The 20,535-nt window shown below is 46.9% G+C and overlaps 1 protein-coding gene across 1 annotated transcript in view; it reads right to left on the reverse strand.

Annotated features, from left to right (window-relative positions):
* Bltp3a (bridge-like lipid transfer protein family member 3A) overlaps window positions 1-20,535 on the reverse strand; it is a 51,582-nt gene that overhangs the window by 26,713 nt on the left and 4,334 nt on the right. Inside the window, exon 3 of the mRNA XM_055607023.1 lies at window positions 20,303-20,526. Coding sequence (XP_055462998.1) covers window positions 20,303-20,526 — 224 coding nt within the window. The remainder of the gene's footprint in view (window positions 1-20,302; window positions 20,527-20,535) is intronic.

Consider the following 20,535-nt stretch of genomic DNA (forward strand, 5'->3'; position numbering starts at 1 on the left):
GTGTGTGTGTGTGTGTGTGTGTGTGTGTGTGTGTGTGTGTGTGTGTGTAAGGCAGATCTCTTTGAGTTCCAGGACAGCCTGGTCTACAGAGCTAGTTCCAGGACAGCCAGGGCTGCACAGAGAAACTCTGTCTCCAAAAAAAGAACAGTTCTTTAAAATCAACGAAGTATGAAACCAGCTTCTTTCTTTAAACTACAGAGATCAGCTTTCTACTAATGGATTCTTTCCTCTGAAAATTAGCTTGCCACAATAGGAAAAAGGATTCATTCCCTTTTTTCCTGAAATGAATGCCTACCTACAAGCAAACAAAAATGGAGAAAAAAAGTTCATCTACTTGAAACACTTTCTAAAGAACAAAACAAAGAAAAAGCAAAGGAGGCTTGCACAGGCTGTAGGGGAGGCCCTAGGGAGGATACCCAGGCAGAACAGGAAGTGCCACATGTCTGCTGTCACAAGGCACTGCATGCTCCCTCCAACTTCCCCCGAAGCCCTTTCTTCAGGACGTTAAGAATACTTGCTGCTCTTGCACTGGACCAATTTCGGTTCCCAGCATCTGTCAGGCAGCTCACAACTGCCCGTAATTCTATCTCCAAGTACCCAGTACCCTCTTCTGGCTTCCATGGGCACTCACAGACTTGAACGTACACAAACACACACCTACATACACATTTTAACAGCAGCTCCAATCTCCCTGCTTATAATGAGTCTGTTTATTTGTAGCTTCTATCAGGTCTTTCCAGCATTATTCTGATGCTCCTTTATCTACTAATCAATCACACAAATACCAAAATATGTCAGTGCTCATTCCTTAAATACAAGGATGTATTTGTTTATAACATTTGCATGTCCTCCCGCATATGCGGCTCCCTGAAAGTGGAAGTGCTATATAGTCCATGCTGGTCGTGAACTCACGATCCTTCTGCCTCGGCCTAACAACGATGGGATCACAGGGGTGCACCACCACACTCAGTTCCATTTCTCTTAACACAGTTTCTCCAAAACGCACCTGACACAGTATGAACTTAGAAGCTTCTCTCAGAAATGGTTAGCGGATGCTTGGTGTGGCCAGTGGTATACAACTTGCCAAGCATACCCAAGGCTCTGAGTTCAATCCCCAGGCTCAATTTTAAACCGAAACAAAAACCTAAGGGGTAAGGATGTCCCCCTTGGGTCACCTGTTGTGGACATTTTGGTTTATGATATTTGAACATGTTTTTGTTAAAATTCCAAGTTGGGGATTTTAGTTGTCCACACCTGTTAATGGACCATAGTCTTTGCCTGGTGGAATTGGTTGAATTCTGAGGACTCTGAGGGGTAACGTGACAGCCCAGAGGAAGGAGGCGCGACTGCTTGGAGGAGGGAGGGCTGCTTGCTGCGGGTTCGTCCTGCTGCTGCGTGTGCTGTTTGCTGTTTGCTGGTCACCCAGGCTTCTGAATTTCTGGACGACTGATACTGGCATTGCCCCCGAAAGGATCCTTTGACCCTACCCAGCGGGAAGTAGCAGAGAGAACTCCACCCCAGTCCCCATTAACCTTTCCTCCTACCCGGTGTTGGGGGTTGGAAGGGAGGTGGAAGTGTTTAAGAACCCTAAATCAAGTAGGTTGGTAAGAAATCAAGGTCAACAGTCACCCATTGCCTGTGTAACCTGTGAATAAGTCTCAATCTTTGTGTAAAGTTATAGTGAAATATCAGAAATCTTTCGGAACTTGACCAACCCAATGAAATTGGCAAGCCTCTTCTTGTGAACGCCAGGGCTAACTTGCGTCCCTCCCAGCAGCAACACCAGTCCCCACCATGACGCCGGCTCGTGAGCACAGAGGCACCATAGTGTCTGCGGATGACCAAGTACAGAAGCAAACCGCACTCGCCAAACACCAAGAGCGGAACACAGTACTCAAGGTTCTCTAAGCTGGGGGTGGGCATTTAGCTCAGTGGCAGAGGGCTTGCCCAGCAAGTGTAAGGTGCTGGCTCAGTCCTCCGCAGAAAGGCTGCAGGCACATTATCAGACAACATCAACGACCATGTCCGTGCGTACCACGTACAGATGGAGGTACTGTCTGAGCGCTGTATTCTCAGGCAATCTGAGCATACCACACACCTAGGCTGCACACTGCATGTCTGGTCTGGCACTGACCAAAGTATCGTATGCAGTGCATGACTTCATCTCTCTCACAGTAATAAGCAGATCCCACCTCATAAGCATCTCAAAATGCAGCAAGAATTCCTTAGAAGTAAAGCACACGCCCAACACACATGAGGCCCCAGGATGGACCCCTAGGGCCAGAAACAAGTAAGAATTCAGAACACAGAGGTACCTTTAATCCCAGAACTTGGAAGGCTGAAGAAGGTGGATCTCTAAACTCAAAAGCAGCCTGGTCTACACAGTGAGTTCCAGCTCAGTCAGGGCTTCATAATGGGACCATCTTTAAAACCATCTTTAAAACAAATGAAAAAAAAAAATCTCTAAACTGGTATTTCCTAAATCTTATAGCAATGATGAAGAATGGGTTTTAAAAGGCGATCCATGGAGCCAGTTGTTATGGGGGAGGAGGCAGAGGTTTGCTGAGCTGTGGCCTCAAGACCGCTATGAGAAGTCCAAGTGGCTCTCTCAATATCCACACAGGGAATTTCAGCACAAACTCTAGGCCCATCACAGAGTCCAACCAGATTAGACTTAGGTGATATAAGGCCAACTGCTCCAGTCAGCCTCAGCCACCAGACAAAGCTCTCAAGGAACAACTGACTTTGAATTATTGGGAAGAGCCTTGCTGAATGCATCTCCGCCCTCCATAGTCCCTGGCACAAACTTTACTCACCATCTGTGTTCTAACTCAGCGTAGTATCTGGCGCCTGGTACCCGCTCTGGTTGGGTACACAGGGAAACACTTTCAGGCCACCTGTTACTGTTACTGAGTACAGAGGCTCAGAGGAAACCAACTTGGAAAACAGACTGATCACCTTCATCTCTGCCAGAGAAATGCAATCTGCCCAAGATGCCATAGAAAGGTGCCAACCATCCTTGCAAAACTGTACCACACAATGGAAGGAGGCCAAAGTTTTTTAACCTGAAGACTTTAAGAGCCAGAAACTTTCTTGAAGCAGGGGCTCTAGCCCAGGCTGCCCTTGAAGCCAGGTACTTAGGAATCCAACTCCTGACACCCCCCCACCCCCGTCTCAGACATCCTAGCACTGGGGTAACAGGTGTGTGCCAATATGCCCAGCCAAAAAATATCCCAAATAACTGTTCATTCAAAATCTATAATTTGCAAAACAAGAAACAAGTGAGCAGAAATGAGAAAGGACTGCCTAAGAGTCACAGCTCGCTGGTGGTTAAATCGGGACCAAGCACACAGGAGCGGGACAGAGCCCGCATTCACTCCACTCACTCTCCTACCCTTCCCCAGGAACCTGCAGACAGCACAGCTTGCAACAATCCCTCTGCTCCAGATCCACAAATGCGTGCTGCTCCTTCACCCAAATATATAACAAGACCCTGTTTCAAAAATAAAAAACCAATGGGCCTGGAGAGATGGCTCCGTGGTCAAGAGCTCTGGCTGCTCTTCCAGAGGACCCAGGTTCAATCTCTAACACCCACAAGGCAGCTCCCAAATGTGTATAACATGAGTTCTGGAAGATCTGAAACTCTTTTGGGCTCCTCTGGCACAGCATGCACACAATGCATAAACATTCAGGCAAAAGAGAAACATTCACACATTAATCTTCTTAGATAATAAATCCCCAAATACGGAAGAATCTTTTTCTAGTCACTGCTTTCTAGTTTAATTCCACTATAGTCAGGGAACATACTAAACTTCTGATATTTTACTTTTTATGTGTACGGGCGTTTTGGCTGCATGTATGTGCACCACATAAATGTCTGGTACCCACAGAGGACAGGTTATCAGATCCCCTGTAACTAGAATTACAGACAGTTGTGAGCAGCCATGTATGTGCTGGGAATCAAATCCTGGTCCTCCAAGAGCAGCCAGTGCTCTTAACTGCGAAGCCATCGCTCTAGCTGCTCAATATCTTGAAAACTATTGAAATCAGGATTTGGTCTACCTGGTGAACATTTCTTGTGGATTTGAAAAAAGAATTCTACAGTTGTCGTGTGTGCTTTTCTAGGAATGCCTATATATATAACATATAAATATAGAACTTCTATGTATGACTTAGATCATGAGACAGTCACCAGTGTGGTCTTTTAAAGAAATAAGAGAACTATGCAGTCTTTTTATATTTCCAGTGATTTTCACTATTTCCTGTAGGCCTTAGCTTATATTTGCTTTCACTCTTCATCAATATGAAGAACCTCCTTCAGTAAGTATGCCTTGTTTGGGGGCTAGAATCTTCAACTTTATATCTAAAAATGTTTTTATACACTTTTCTTTCTTTTTTTTTTTTCCATGAGTGCCCTATCTGCATGTACACCTGCATGCCAAATGAGGGCATTAGATCCCAGTATAGGTGGTTGGGAGCCACCATGTGGTTGGTGGGAATCGAACTCAGGACCCCTGGAAGAGCAGACGGCGCTCTTAACCGCTGAGCCATCTTTCCAGCCCCCTAAAAATGTTTTTATCTCATCTTCTGTTTTGTCTTAGTTGCTTTTCTATTGCTGTGATAAAACACCGACATCAAGGAAACTTAACCGAAGAATGGCTTTAGTTTGAGCTTACAACTCCAAAGGGTTAGAGTCCATGACAGAGCAGAATAGCTGCAGCAGCAGCTCAGACCTGGTACGTCAAGCCACAAGCAGGTGACAGACACTAACTTGAAAGGGCAGGAGTCTTGCCCCAGGGACATACTTCCTCCAGCTAGGCCACACTTTAAACAGTACCACCTGGGGACCAAGTATTCAAGTGTCCAACAACTGTGGAGGAAGTCTTTCAAACCACCACATACCTTTAAAGGGCATCTCCGCTGGGTAGGAAGTTTGCTGAGTTTCTCTGGCGATTAAAGTCTCACCCATCTCCTGCTGCTGAGCAATGACTCACTGCTATTTAAGCAGTTCATTTGCCGCCACCTTATGTTTTTCTCTTTCACTGTCACCAATACAAGCATGTGTGATTTGTATTGTCCAGAAATGATTCTGCTATTATTACTCTGAGATAGCTTCACGTGTAACCAGGCTGGCCTTGACTGAGCCTGTTATATTGCCAGAGATGACCTTGAACTGACCTTCCTGATTCCACATCCCAACTCTAGGCTTCATGAACACAGGGCAAGCACAATATCCCCACACCAGGGACGATTTTCTTTGATCTTTTCCTGCTTTGGCTGAGCTGCCTGTATTTAACTAAAACCCGCCTGCAGTAAGTAATACCTTCATAGAAATACAATCCACATGCCATGCAGCCATCCATTGTACCAGTCAGCAACTTTAGTATATTCAGTAACTTGGTTATGGTAAGCAAAGGAGAGAAGGAGATGCCTCAACTGACAGATGCTATGGTGTTTCAGTGGTTGGGCCCAAAAGGGTCAGCAGAATCTGAAGGCTTTTTAATCTCTCTAAAGATGATGATGTTGGCGATAGGCTGTCAGAGAGCCCTTAAACCAGAGGTTCTCAGCCTGTGGGTTGCAACCCCTTTGGGGTCGCATATTAGATATCCTGCATATCAGATATTTATATTATGATTCATAACTAGTAAAATTACAGTTATGAAGTAGCAACAAAATAATGTTCTGGTTGGGGTCACCACAGCATGTGTTTAAGTGCTGCAGCATTAGGAAGGTCGAGAATTTCTGTCTTAAAGGTTAAGGAGCCCAGAACCAAAGCGCTCAAAAAGATTTGGCATCTTGTTGCCGCATGTGTCCTGTGACATAAATGCCAATGCATTTTCTCAAAGGACACCACAATTAAAAAGACAAGGAGAGTAGAGCGTACATTAGACTTTGGGCCAAGAAAATGAAAGAAGCCAAAGTCTGCTTCTAAAGTCTGAGTCCAGTCAAAACTAAGTCTAGGATACCAAATAAGTGCTCAGACCTTAAAGAAAAATAAACCAGAAATGAGTAGGATAGACTAGGGAGGCAGTAAGCATCCCGGCATCTCCCTGATGCCACCACTTCCCTTACGTCAGGACCACAGGCATGCACACCCAGCCTGGCTTTATTTTTCCCCAGCTTTTTTTTTTTAATTATTACAATTTATTCCCTTGTATCCCAGCTATAGCCCCCTTCCTCATCCTCTCCCAATCCCACCCTCCCTCATCTCCTCCCATGCCCCTCCCCAAGTCTACTGATAGGGGAGGTCCTCCTCCCCCCTCCATCTGATCCTATGAGGTCTCATCAGGACTGGCTGCATTGTCTTCCTCTGTGGCCTGTAAGGCTGTCCCTCCACCCCGCCCCCATCAGGGGAAGGTGATCAAAGAGCCAGCCACTGAGCTCATGTCAGACACAGCCTCTGTTCCCCTTACTAGGGAACCTACTTGGAGACTGAGCTTCCATGGTCTACATCTGTGCAAGGGTTCTAGGTTTTCTCCATAAATGGTCCTTGGCTGGAGTATCAGTCTCAGAAAAGACCCTTGGGCCCAGATTTTTTTTGGTTCTGTTGCTCTCCTTGTGGAGCTCCTATCCCCTCCAGGTCTTTCTATCTCCCCCTTCTTTCATAAGATTTTCTGAACTTTGGAAATCAATCTGGCACTTTCTCAGACAATTAAAAATAGTGCTACCTCAAGATCCAGCTATACCATTCCTAGGCATATATCTGAAATATGTTCAAGTATACAACAAGGACATTTGCTCAACCATGTTCGTAGCAGCTTTATTTATAATATCCAGAATCTGGAAACAACCCAGATGTCCCTCGAATGAGGAATGGATACAGAAAGTGTGGTACATTTACACAATGGAATACTACTCAGCAATTAAAAACAAGGAAATCATGAAATTTGCAGGCAAATGGCGGGAACTAGAAAAGAACATCCTAAGTAAGGTATCTCAGAAGCAGAAAGATATATACTCACTTATAAGTGGATATTAGACATATAATATAGGATAATCATACTAAAATCTGTACACCTAAAGAAGCTAAGCAAGGAGGAGGACCCTAGGTAAGATCACACAGAAAGGCAAACAGGATAGACATCAGAAGAGCGAGAAAACAGGGAACAGCCTATCTTCTTACTGGGCTCGGGGGATCAGAACTCAGGTCCTGCAGCTGTGGAGTAAGCACTGTCCTCACCGAGGTGCCTCCCATCATCACCTCGTTCTTCTTTATGGATAATAACGTGCTCCTGAAAGGTCATCCTGTTCTCCTTATCCACTATGTGGGCATTATCAGCTGACAGGCATCCACTTGGGTTTCATGGCTGGGGCTTTTACAGTGCTGCAAACATGCACATGCCAGCTTTGATGTGGGCATGTAATTTTATTTCTCCTGGTGTGAGAAGAAGTGGAACCCTGTGCCCACTGTTGCTTTTGGAGGAGGGTTGGAATGTATACCAAAGGAGCCACATCATGCTCCTCCAGCGGCGTATGCCGTTCCCTTCACTGCAACCATCCTATGGCACAGTGTCTCTCTCCCCAGCTCTTACCTGCACTTACTTGATGGCGTCCTTTCATGTGCTTGCTGGTCGGATACATGTCTTCTTTGGAAAAACGCCTACTGAGATCCTTTGTCTATATTTGCATTTCTTGCTTTTTTATTATTGCGCCAGCAGCTTTTTGTTGTTTTTTAACTAAAAACAAAATGTATCATGTACCTTAGGCTGATCTCTCTGTACAGTAAAAGAGAACCTTGAGGGGTTTTTTGTTTGTTTGTTTGTTTGATTTGAGATGATGTCTCATTCTGTAGCCCTGGCTGTCCTGGACTCACTATGTAGACCAGGTTGGCCTCAAACTCAACGACCCACCTGTCTGCCTCTTGAATGCTGGGACTAAAGGTGTGCACCACCACGCCAAACCCCCTCTCTCTCTTTCCTTTTTTAAAGATTTCTTTTTATTTCACGTGTATGGAGTTCCACCTGCACGTGCGTCTGTGCACACCATGTAGCCTGGCGCCCGCTGAGAGCACAAGAGGGTATTTCGGATCCCCTGGAACTATAGTTACAGATGGTTATGAGCCACCATGTGGGTGCTAGGAAGCTAACCCTGGTCTTCTGGAAGAGCAGTCAGTGCTCTTAACCACTGAGCCAGCTCTCTAGCCCCGACCTTGAATTTCTGACCCTCCTTCCCTGAGTGCTAAGATTACAGGCATGAGCTACGGCTCCCTGTACATGTGGTGCTAAGGCTGGGCTCAGAGCTTCATGCATGTTAGGCAAGAACTCTACCAACTGAGCCATCTCCTCAATACCATTATTTCTTCAGATATTTTTCTATCTTGTTTTATTATCTGCTGCTGTGTAACAAAGCTCTCTATGCAAGCATGTCACTAAATTCATGAACTCTGTGTTATAATTCAAGGAGGGGGCTCAGGTGGCAAAGTGCTTGCTGTTGAGACCCTGAGTTTTAATTCCCCAGCACCCACAGAAAGACAAAGCATTGCCATGGCTTCTGTACCCCCAGCCCTTGAGGGAGGTAGGGAGGGGCTGGAAGCTCGCTGACCAGGCAGTCAACAACCAGATGTTCCAGGTTTAGTAACAGACTCTTTCCCAAAAAAATACGGCCCAACACTGACCTCTGACCCAATATGCATATCCTGGGCACACACACTCAAACCTCTGTAGCTGGCCTTTACCACTCTGTGGTTCTCTTTTCTACCCTTTATTCCCCCCACCCAATTTACCCCTTAAAACTAGATAGGAGAGAAAGAAGGATAGAGGGGAGAGAGGGAGAAAGACAGAGACAGAGACAGAGATTCCTGAATCTGGTTTCTTTTTTCTTGTTTCTTCTTTGAGGATGACTACTAACAAACCATAACCAAAACCCCTTAACGACCACCAACCACCAACCCACCTCAAAACAAAAACGTATTCTTCTAATATTTCTGTGCTTTTTAAAGAAACCAAAATTCCAAATTTTGCACCACTCTCCCTAGCAACACACACATTTAAAAAAAAAAATGGCTTCTGTGGATGAGCTTAGGGAATCGTCCCACACTGGAACACTATTTCAACTGCACCACAGGCTCCGAATTCCAAACCTAAGACATGAAACTGCTGGAGCTGAAGAGATGGCACAGCAGTTAAAGAGCATTGGCTGCTCTTGAAGAGGACTGGGGTTCAGTTCCCAGCACCCACACAACAGCTCACAATTGCCTGCAACTCCAGTTCCAAGGGATCCAGTGCCTTCTTCTGGCCTCCACAGGCACTACATGTAGTGTACAGACATACAAGTAGGCAAAACACACATATATAAAAAAATTTAATTTTTTAAATTAAACTTGGAAACACTACACTTCCATTCAGGCAAACTTGTAAATACTAACACTTCACTATCAATGTTCTTCAAAACTTCTTTTAAATTAGATTGATCTTATTTTACGACTAAAAGTGCTTTGCCTGCATGCATGCCATGTGCAGTATCCACAGAGGTCACAAGAGGGCACTGGATCCCTGGAACTGGAGTTTCAAGCAGTTGTGAGCTGCCATGTGGGTGCTGGGATCTGAACCCAGGTCCTGCGGAGAACAACCAAAGTTCTTACCTGCTATAGCATCTCTCCAACACCCTTCAAAACTTTTTAAAATTATGGGCCAAGTCATATGTGTTACTACTCTGAGCATACATGTAAAAAGATTACTGAAGCAGGCAAATAAAACCCAGCCAACCCAACATGTGCGTTCAGTAGGCACCTACTTTCCTGGCAAGTTGGTACAGACTTTATGTCCTTCACCTGAACAGAGAACAATGTTTTTAACTCCCCCGCTTTACAATCAATACTGATTGATAACATGGAAAGTACTATTATCTGTTTCTGGCACCCGTAACATGTACTTGCCTTCAACACACACTTGATACCCTGGCTAAATTGGAGCCCCCTTTCCCAGACGGTTCCCTGAGTTCTAACAACACTCTCAAGCACACACTTGGGGATGCTAAGGCAGGAGGACTAGGGGTTCAAGACAACCTGGGCATCCTAGAGACACTGCCTCAAACATGAGTCTCACTCCAACTATCTTCTCTCACACTTACCTGTACCCGCTCCTCAAACTCTGGGTTTTATTATGTTTTCTGCAGTTGCTGACTGTGTGTGTGCCATGTATAGCATGCACATGGCAGAACACATATAGAGTAAAAAATCAACCTGCAGGTGTCGGTCTCCTCCCACCAAACCCAGGCCCTCAGGCTCGGAGCCTGAACATCTATTTCCCAAGCCTCGTCATCCTCAGCCTCAGCCTCTCTTGAAGATGCTAAGAGGAACAGTTTCTTTGTTACGGGGCCACTGTCCAGCTGGCAGAGGGCTGTGATTAAAACCATCCTGACTATTCTTTAACCAGGTTCTATAAAGTGAAAGTAACTAAATACCCTCCAATGCTTAAGTAAATTCTCTAAGGGATCACTCCTGGGGACACACGCTGGCTGTTTCACCCTGTGATGATCTGAATGAAAATGGCCCCTATAGGCTCATGTTTGAACGTCTGGTCCCCAGTTAATAAACTGTTTGGGAAAGATTAGGAGGTGTGTTCTTGTTGGAGTAGGTATGTCTCTGGGGAGTAGGCTCTGAGGTTTCAAAGGCTCAGGTCAGGCTCAGAGTCTGTCTGTCTCTGTCTTTCTCTGCCTGCTGGCTACCTGCGGACCAGGATGCAAAGCTCTTACTAGCTACAGCACCATGCCTGTCTGCTTCCACCATGATAACGGACTAATTCTCCGAAACTGTAAGCAAGTCCCTGATTAAATGTGTTCTTTTATAAGAGTTGCCTCAGTCATAGTGTCTCTTCAGAGCAATAGCTAAGTAATTAGTTAATAAATAACAGTAATTAAGACACCTCTGCTAGGGTCCCAGTGTCCCTGTGTCACATGACATGGCATGAGAAGACGCTTCCTTACCTCCTCAAGCACAGTGAAAAAACACTCATCCCCACTCTGTATTAAATGTCTAGAAACTCAACAGTAGAGGCTAGGGAGAGTCCTCAGTGGTTAAAGTTCTTACCACATGAGCATAAACAGAGTTCAGGTCCCCCAAATTCGGTGAATCTGTAGCCACCATGGATTCAGATGTCAACTGCTTACTGACTTTTCCTGAGCAAGTTCTCACATAACCGAAGTGGTGCTGGGCAACCGTGCCTCCCAAACTACCCTTGATTGGCTAAATAAAGTTGCCTGCCTACCTTGGTTGGGCAGAAGTGAGGTGGGGGAGCTAAGGGCCAACGGCTTGGAGGAGGTCAGGGGATCGCAAGAGGGAGAAGAGAAGAAAGAAAGCAGAGTCGCTATGGGTTAGCACGGAGAAGGCTGGCCGGGAAAAGCCTGCTCTGAGGAGCAGTGTGGCTGGAAAGAAGCAGCCTAGATGGAAAGCATGTGCAAGTATTTATTAGATTTTTGGATGGGAACTAGCCCAGACAGGAATGATTAGAGCAAATGGCACGGGATGTGGGGCTGGACGATACCAAGATAGCTTAGGGGGTTAGTTCCGCCCAGTGCCAGGGTACAGGCATAAAGAAGCTAACAAGTATCTGTGTCTTTTATTGATGTGACAGCAAGTTAAAAAATAACTGCCCAAATAAGTATATGCATTAATAGTAGATATTAATAGCCCTTTCACTACTACACTGAAACCCAGGTACATGCTAGGCAGAGTGACAGCCTGCCGGTAATTCCAGCCTCAGAAGGTGGAAACCAGGGAACCTCAGAACAAGCTGCCCACTGCGATACCATACTGGGGAGGTCTGTTTTGACTCACAGATTCTGCCTCCATGAATAAGTTTGAAGAACAATGGAGAATAATCCCCAATATCAACACTGAACCTCCTCAGGCATAACATATACTCCTGCCCACACATGTGAAAAACCATGTTCATACACACACACACACACACACACGGATGATGACCTGAATTTGGTCCCCAGAATCCAAATAAAGTAGAACGAGAAAGCTGATTCCACAAATTTGTCCTCCAATCTCCCACACACATGCTGGCACACACCCTCTACAATAAATGCGTTGGTTTGGTTTTGTTTTGTCTTGTTTTAAGATTGGGTTTCTCTGTGCAGCCCCACCTGCCCTGGAGCTCGCTCAGGCTAGCCTTTAACTCAGAGATCTACTTGTCTTCGGTGTGATGTTCCAAAGAAGAGCAGCAAGGCTCCTGTGCCAAGATGGGTAGTAAGCAATTTGGTTTCTTTAAACCAGTTATGAGCCAGGCATGGTGGTGCACACCTGTAGTCCTAGCACTCAGGTAGGCAGCGGCAGGCAGATCTCTGTGAGTTTGAGGTCCGCCTGGTCTACAAATCAAGCCCAGGACAGCCAAGGCTATGCAGAAAAACCCTGTCTTGGAAAGCCAAAAAGCAACAAAGAAGCAGTCAGGCCTTTTGTTTGGTTTGCCTTTTTTTTTTTTTTTTTTTTTTTTTTGGCTTTTTGAGACAGGGTTTCTCTGTGTAGCCCTACCTGTCATGGACTCACTTTGTAGAGCAGGCTGGCCTCGAACTCACAGCTATCCACCTGCCTCTGCCTTCCTAGTGCTGGGATTAAAGGCATGTGCCACCATGTCTGGCCAGTCATGCTATTTTTAAAATGTGATTTCAGAAGCAGTCGGCTCTCTGAATTCAAGGCCAGCCTGGTATACAGAGCAAGTTCCAGAACAGCCACGGCTACACAGAGAAACTCTGTCTATGGTGGGGTTGGGGGAACAAGGACACTGGATGGGCCACCCATGATATGAAGATGCTGGGGATATACAAGTGAATTTAGAGGGAGGAAAGGACAGGGGAAAATGATGAGATTATAATTTTAAAAATTAAATTCATTTTTAAAATTAAAATAAAGTGGTTTTTATAAGCAGCAGCCTGACTGCCTCTGCCTCTCTAATGCTGGGTTTAAAGCAAAGCACACACCTTTAAACCCAGCACTAGAGAGGCAGAGGCAAGCAGATCTCTAAGAATTCAAGGTCAGCCTGGTCTATATGAGTTCTAGTACAGCCAGGGATACACAGAAACACCCTGTCTCTTAAAATCTGTCACTGGGCTGGAGAGATGGCTCAGTGGTTAAGAGCACTGGCTATTCTACCAAAGGGTCCTGAGTTCAATTCCCAGCAACCACATGGTGGCTCACAGCCATCTATGATGAGATCCTGTGCCCTCTTCTGGCATGTAGGTGTACATGCAGGCAGAATAATGTATAAATAATAAATAAATCTTAAAAAAAAATGTGTTTGGCTTAAAAAAAAAAGATCTCTGTCATATCCAATCCAAGTAAGAGATATTTTGTGCAACGGTTGGAAACACCCCTGTCTCCACTTTCCCTTTGTAATTCGAGTATTATTCTAGAATGGCAGTGCATCTTCTCAAGATTGGGACATCAGAATCTGAAAACTGAACAGAGCCTAGGGAAGTTCAGCCCAGTGACAGCATGTGCTGGGCAGAGCAAAGTCATGGGTTCGATCCTCAGCACCACACACAGATTGAACAGACAGCAAAACAAAGCACACCTCTGGTTTACCACAAGTAAGAGTTTTTTTTAACTTTTTTGTTTCCTGTGGGTTTTGAGGAAAGGCCCCATACTGCAACCCAGCCTGGCCTTGAAATTGTAGGCAATTCTCCTGCCTCAGCCTAATTGTTGGGAGCCACCACATCCAGCTTTTCAAAATAAAATTAATTCATCTTCTAGAATGGCCACAAAGAAAAGGACAGAAAACACCAAGTGTTATCAAGGAGCTAGAACCAGAATCCCCACACACTTCAGTAGTAGGCATGCCAATTCATGCAGAAAAGTATTCATGAAAATCCACACACATTCTACAACCCAACAGAGCCAAAGTCCTGCTCTTAAAAGACTCCTTACAGTTATGTGTACATTTGTCACCAGAAGACATGTACCAGAACATTCCTAGTAGCACATGGTAATTCGTAACGGCTCTACCTGGGAAAATACATAATATTCAACAGCAAGAATAAGGAAATTAAATTATGTTCCCATTAACAGAACAGCATGCAAAAGTGCAGTCTGCAACACGATACAAGCATGTTCACATATTCAGCAGCCAGACAAAGGCTTGGGAGCTGCTCAGTTGGTAAAGTGCTTGCTGGGCCAGCACGCGGGCTTCAGTCCTAGCCTCAACACCACATAAAGTCAACTGTGGAAGCACATGTTTCTAATCTGCTCTGGAGAGGCAGACAGATCCCGGGAGTTCACTGGCCACATAGCCTAACCTTAATCAGCGAGTTTCAGGTCCCAGTTTGAAAACAAACAAACAAATGAACAAACAAACAAACAAAAAAAACACAAAAGACACACAGCTGAGAAATGATTTATAAACACGAGCACATACATACACAAGAACACACACACTCAGTTTAAGCCAAGCAGAAGCCAGATATAGTGGTGTAAACCTGTAACACATACACACATAATAAAAGGTTTAAAATATGTATATGAATAAATAAACAACAGGCCAGGCCATAGCACAGTTGCTAGTGTTTATCTTCCAGGCATGGGACACTGGGTTCAATCTCTATTACCACAGAGCAGGAAGCAGGGGAACCACAAGTGGCAGTACAAACCGTAATCCTGGCACTAGGGAAACTGAGGCAAATAGAAACTGCTGTGAGTTTGAAGCTAGTATGGACTACAGAGACTCTGTCTCAAAAAGAAACTCTGGAGGCTGCTCAGAGGCAGAGCAGCTGTCCCAAGTGCACAAAGCCCCAAGTTCTATCCCCAGCACTACAAACCCAAAATATGAATTTAAAGTTTTTTTAAAGCACATGCACTGTACAGCCGTTTATATAAAACAAAACAGTGGCTCATTTTGTGGGAGAGGCAATGACCGGAAGAAGGCATGGATAAGTGGGAAGCCTCTGAGCGCTGGGAATATTGCTTCCCAGCAGGCACTTTGAATGGGTGCCATGTTCAGTTTGAAACAAGCAAGCGAGGCGGAGCATTACAGCAGTGGAGTTACCGGAGTTACCGGGCAGCTCCAGAACGGAGCCCACACCTGAACCCTTGCAGCACTAACTAGTGTGACTTTGGGCAAGTTATTTAAGCCTGCTGCTGCAGTTGTTCATCTATAAAGCAAGCTTAACTCCTGCAGTGATAATGTCACAGTCATCACAAGGCTGCAAGATGATTATTAGTGCAGATGGCTGTCATTAATGTTTGCTGGGTGAATATAAGTGGTTTATTCTAGTCAACGCTAGAGAGGAAGAAAGGAAACAGACTGGATTGGAGTTACTAGACAGAATACTCAGCCTCCACCTAGAGGCCCTGACAGGCAGCCTCTGAGAGCTGAGGCCTGCCCGGCCCAGTGGTGGGTGGCCCCAGCGATCACCACTCTCAGTGTTTTGACACTCTGGAGCACTAGGAGGCACAGATCAGGAGCAGCAGCTCAAAGTCACGCTTTCCTGTTCTCCAAAAGAAATGCTGAAGCTCCTACACCTCTAAATTCCAGCGCTTACATTCAAAAATCCAGGTTGACATTTTCTAATTGCTTAGAGTAAATAACTAAGGTTTCTACTGAGTTTCTGAAAGAGGCAGCTGGCACTGTGCCATCCATGTTTTGACCCCATCCCTAACTCCTCTGGCCATATTTTATAACTACTCATTATTATCATTATTACTTTGGTCTTTTTGAAACAGGGTTTCTCTCTGCAGCCCTGACTGTCTTAGAGCACACTCTGTAGACCAGGTTGGCCTCGAACTCAGAGATCCCACCTGCCTCTGCCTCCTGATGGCTGGGTTTAAAGGCATGGGTCACAGCCTAGCTACAACTATCCTTTATTAAGCACTACTTATAAGTCAGGCACTGTGACAAATATCGTGTCCCTAATCCTCAGAAAAATTTTGCCAGCTCCTATTACTCTTCCTTATTTTTTCTTTAACACTCTTCCTTATTCTTATCACTTACAACCAACAACAGCTTAGCTAGGGAAGTCTTCACTGATCAAGGATGGCAGAGTCGGGTGGATTTGTTTTGTCCGGCTCATGCCCTTTCCATCACAGAAGGCTCTGACTGATTCACTCCCCATCACACAGCTTCTTACGTCTGTCCACCATCCAAGGCCATCAGCTGAAGTGGCAGAAGCTAAAGCAACAAGAAACACCAGACCCTCACACCAAAGGCTGAGACAAGAGGAGGGAGGGAGGGAGGAAAGAAACAAACATCACTAAGAACCTAATTTAGTGAAAAGGGTACTTTACCATTTATTTATGAAACCAGGTCTCAGTAAATGGCCCACACTGCCCTCTAGTTCAAGACTTTCCGGACCCGATCTCCCAGGTTCTGGGATTCCAGGCGTGCACCACCACACCTGACAACTCTGACAATGTTTTAAATAAACAATTACTTCATGTTGCTAAGGAAAGGTCTTTTCATGGATCCATCTAAATGGACATTTAATGGGGCATTAAAATTATGCATACTGGACAACAGTCATCCAAAGCACAGGTGAAATCCCTATGACATTAAATCCCAGCTGCCCCTCCAGTGCCCAGCTCAGTGCCTAGCATAGAGAAGGCATTTAAAAGAAATATTTTAAATTAATAAAATTACCAGAATGCAATTTATCATCACTGGCCTGTCCTCTGCTCTGGGACCCTGCCAGTCAACAGAGCTCATCATACCTCCCCAGCTTCCCTCCTGCCCTATCAGGTTCCCCAGGCAGCAGGGCCACAGCTCCGCCCTTGCCTGTGGTGGTGGAAACAAAACGTATCAGTGTCACACACGATCAAGTAGTGAGTCCAAGATAAACAAAGCCCTGGCAATTTGGCCTTTCCAACCAGATCTACATCCCACTCCTTGGCAGAAGCCTAAAGCCACAGCCTTACTATGACCCCTTCCTCCTCACACCGCCACACCCAGGAAATCAGAAACAGCTCTCCCTCCATGGCGGGTCTACTATACCTACTGTATTTAAAGCCAACAGGCTTTCTTCTCCCAGGAACACACAGCTTAGGTTGGTTACATGACACCATGTCTCAAAAAAAAAAAAAAAAAGGCTTCAGCATGTATCATTAAAAGTTTACGTTCCAGGGCTGGAGAGAGGGCTCAGAGGTTAAGAGCACTGGCTGCTCTTCCAGAGGTCCTGAGTTCAGTTCCCAGAGACCACATGGTGGCTCACAACCATCTATCGTGAGATCTGGCGCCCTCCTCTGGCCTGCAGGTGCACATGCAGACAGAAGACTGTAGACATAATAAATAAATCTTTTAAAAAGCTTACGTCCTCAGAAGGTGCACAGAACGTGTGCACATAGGGGAAGTCACCCATACTTAGGAAGCACGTTCTCTCACACTCCTCTATCTTCTGGACAAGTCACTTTCCTTTTTGTTTTGTTCTGTTTTGGTTTTTGTTTTGTTTTGTTTTTTGATACAGGGTTTCTCTGTGTAGCCTTGGCTATCCTGGACTCACTTTGTAAACCAGGCTGGTCTTGAACTCACAGAGATCTGCCTGCCTCTGCCTCCCTGAATGCTGGGATTATAGGTGTGCACCGCCACAGCCAGCTCTGGACAAGTCACTTATCCTTGCTGGGTTTACTTCCTCCATCAAAAGTGAGGGGTTGAAGCCAGACACTGTGATATACCCCTTTAATTCCAGCCCTGGAAAGCAGAGGCTAAGAAATCTCTACGACTTTGAGACCAGCATAGTGTACATATCAAGTTCCAGGACGGCTAAGACTATACATACTGAGACCTTGTCTCAAAAGAAAAAGAGAGAGAGAAAAGGAGAAAAAAGAAAAGAAAAGAGTGAGGAGAGGAAAGGAGGGGAAAGGAGGGGAGGGGAAGGGGAAGGGAGATAGGAGAGGAGCAGAGAAGAGGAGAGGCTGGACTATAGCAAGGATTACTCCGTGTATCCCAGGATGCTTTGAGAGACTCGGGTGTGTGTATTAGGCATTCATAACTGCCACAAATTTCTATAAGAAATTACCAGAGGAGGTATTGTGGCGCATACCTTTAATCTCAGTACTCAGGAAGGCAGAGACAGGCAGATCTCTAGGAGTTCAAGGCCAGCCTGATCTACAAAGTGAGTCCAGGATAGCCAAAGCTACACAGAGAAACCCCATCTCAGGAAAAAAAAAAAAAAAAAAATTACCTGAAGCTAGGCATGTGGCAAATGCCAATTACTGCAGCACCTGAGAGGCTAATACAGGAAGATCATTAAGTCCAGGTTACCTTGGCCTACAAATGAGGGAGGCACTGTCTTAAGAGAGAGAGAAGAGAGACAGAGACAGCAAGAGAGAAAGGTCAGCAAGCTGGCTCAGCAGGTGTTTGCCATGCAAGCTTGATGGCCTGACTTTGATCCCCAGACCCATATAAGTGTGGAATGAAAGAACTAGCTTCCCAAAGCTGTCCTGCACCTCCCTGCACACCCACAGCACACACATACTCAGTAATAACAAATAATTTTCTTTTGTTGTTGTTTGCTTTTTTTCCACATGGGTTTCTCTACGTAACAGCCCAGGCTCTCCTGGACTTGCTTTGTAGACCAGGCTGGCCTCGAACTCACATTGATCTGCCTGCTTCTGCCCCCCTGGGTGCTAGAATTAAAGGTGTGGACCACCTACCCGTGACACAAATAACCTTTTTGTTGTTGTTTTGGTTTTTTCGTTTTGTTTTTTCGAGACAGTATTTCTCTGTGTAGCCCTACCTGTCCTGGAGCTCACTCTGTAGACAAGGCTGGCCTCAAACTCAGAGACCCGCCTGCTTCTGCCTCCCCAATGCTGGGACTACATGCATGGACCACCGCGCCCGGCACAGAGCCATTTTTTTTTTATAATTTATTAGGTGTTCAGCATGTAAGTCTGCGAGGGTGCTGGGTCCTCTGGAAGTGGAATTACAGACAGTTGTGAGCTGCCATGTGGGTCCTCTGGAGGAACAGCCAGTGCTCTTAACCACTGAGCTATCTCTCCAGGCCCCCCATAACCATTTTTTAAACACCGTCAGTACATATGATTTTTTTTTTTCCCAGACAGGTCTATGACTGGTACTAAACTGTCACACAAGTTGTAGAAATAGAAACAGCCTGTGTCCTACTGAGCGCTTATTTTGTGTGTGGCTATGAAATAGGTGTTTACATGTAACAACTCTATAGTCCTAAACCTTCTTTAGGCTGTCTCGCCACACAGTCCAAGCTGACTCCAGGCTGGCCTCAGAAGCCCACTCCTCCTGCCTCAGCCCCCGAAATGTGAGGGCTGCAGGCATGCGCCGCCACAACACCTTCGATAATCTTTGCAGTCTATCTATACTAGTTCTACGCTCCATTTGAAGACGACGAAGGTAACTGAGAGCGTGCTCTGGGGGCAGCGCTTGAGCCCACGAGTGGATGATGCAGCTAGCCAAAGGCTGTATCTGGGATCTCGCTGGAAAAGCCTAAGATCGTATGAGCCAGTGCCAGCCAGGAAGAGGATGTCGGCAAAAGAGTCTCACAGACTTTTTGCCAAACACTATGAGAAAGTCTGAAAGGATTCACCAACCCAAGTCCTGACTAGCAATACACACGCAGACACACCCTCCCCGCCTCGTTCACCACCAGGCACCGTGCCGCTAAACAACTACTGAGACCACCTAAACCAACAGCCATCACCAAGGCCAGGCCGGAAAAAGGAGAGAAAACGAACGGCACGCCAGCTCCCAATTCCTGCAGTGGCCAGCTCTAAGAGGCGGCCTCCCGCGTGGAGACCCGGAGTCCTTCAGACAGAGCTCAGAGTTGTTTAGCCAGCCAGCCGCTCACGCCCCAAACCCCGGGCCGACCGAACCGCTTCCCAGAAGGCGACCAGGCACAAGCGGCCACTGCCTGTCAGAAAACAAACACCCCCCACGGCACCTGAAAGGGAAGGCTGCCGAAACTTTATCCCCACGCCGCTGACCTTTCTCCCATCAGTCTGCGGAAGGAGAAGAAAGCAGACAGAGAAAGGAGGGAGGCCGAAAGCACGGCGCGCCGAGCCCCGGGTGGAGGGCTACCGTCTTCTCGAGGGTGATGCAACAGGGTCGGACGGAGGGGAGGAGCTCGCCTCACGGAGGGGGAGAGCCAGCGCCGGCGCTGCCAGCGAGGGACGGCGGGAACGCGGCCCCCGTGGCCGGGCGGCTCGGGAGGCGGGAAGGGGCCTGGGAGCTGGGGCTCGGGGGGAGCCGGCGGGGCTGGGCGGGCCGGGGGTGGAGGCGGGGGGACCGGCCCGGGCGCTGACAGCGGCCGGCGAGAGTTGAACCGGGGCCGCCGGGGGACGTCCGGGGCCTGACGGACGCCGGGGGCTCGGGAGGGGAGCGGGTCGGCGGGGTGGCGCGCTCACCGGGACAGGTGCTTCAAGATCTGCTTCTTAATGATGCCGGCCATGCCGCAGCCGCGGCCCGCGTGGACGGCAGGCGGGCAGCCGGCCGCGGCCTCCTCGGCTGGGGAAGGGAGGCGGCCCCTCACCTCGCCGCGGCGGCCGCCATGGCGTCCGGTCGCCCCCGCCGCAGCGCCCGGAGTTCCGCCGCGTTCCCCCCGCGCCGCCCGTCCGCGCGGCGCCGCAGCCTCCCGCGG

The sequence above is a fragment of the Psammomys obesus genome, unplaced genomic scaffold (assembly GCF_907164565.1).
Source record: "Psammomys obesus unplaced genomic scaffold, mPsaObe1.curated_primary_1811, whole genome shotgun sequence".
Classification (NCBI taxonomy): domain Eukaryota; kingdom Metazoa; phylum Chordata; class Mammalia; order Rodentia; family Muridae; genus Psammomys; species Psammomys obesus.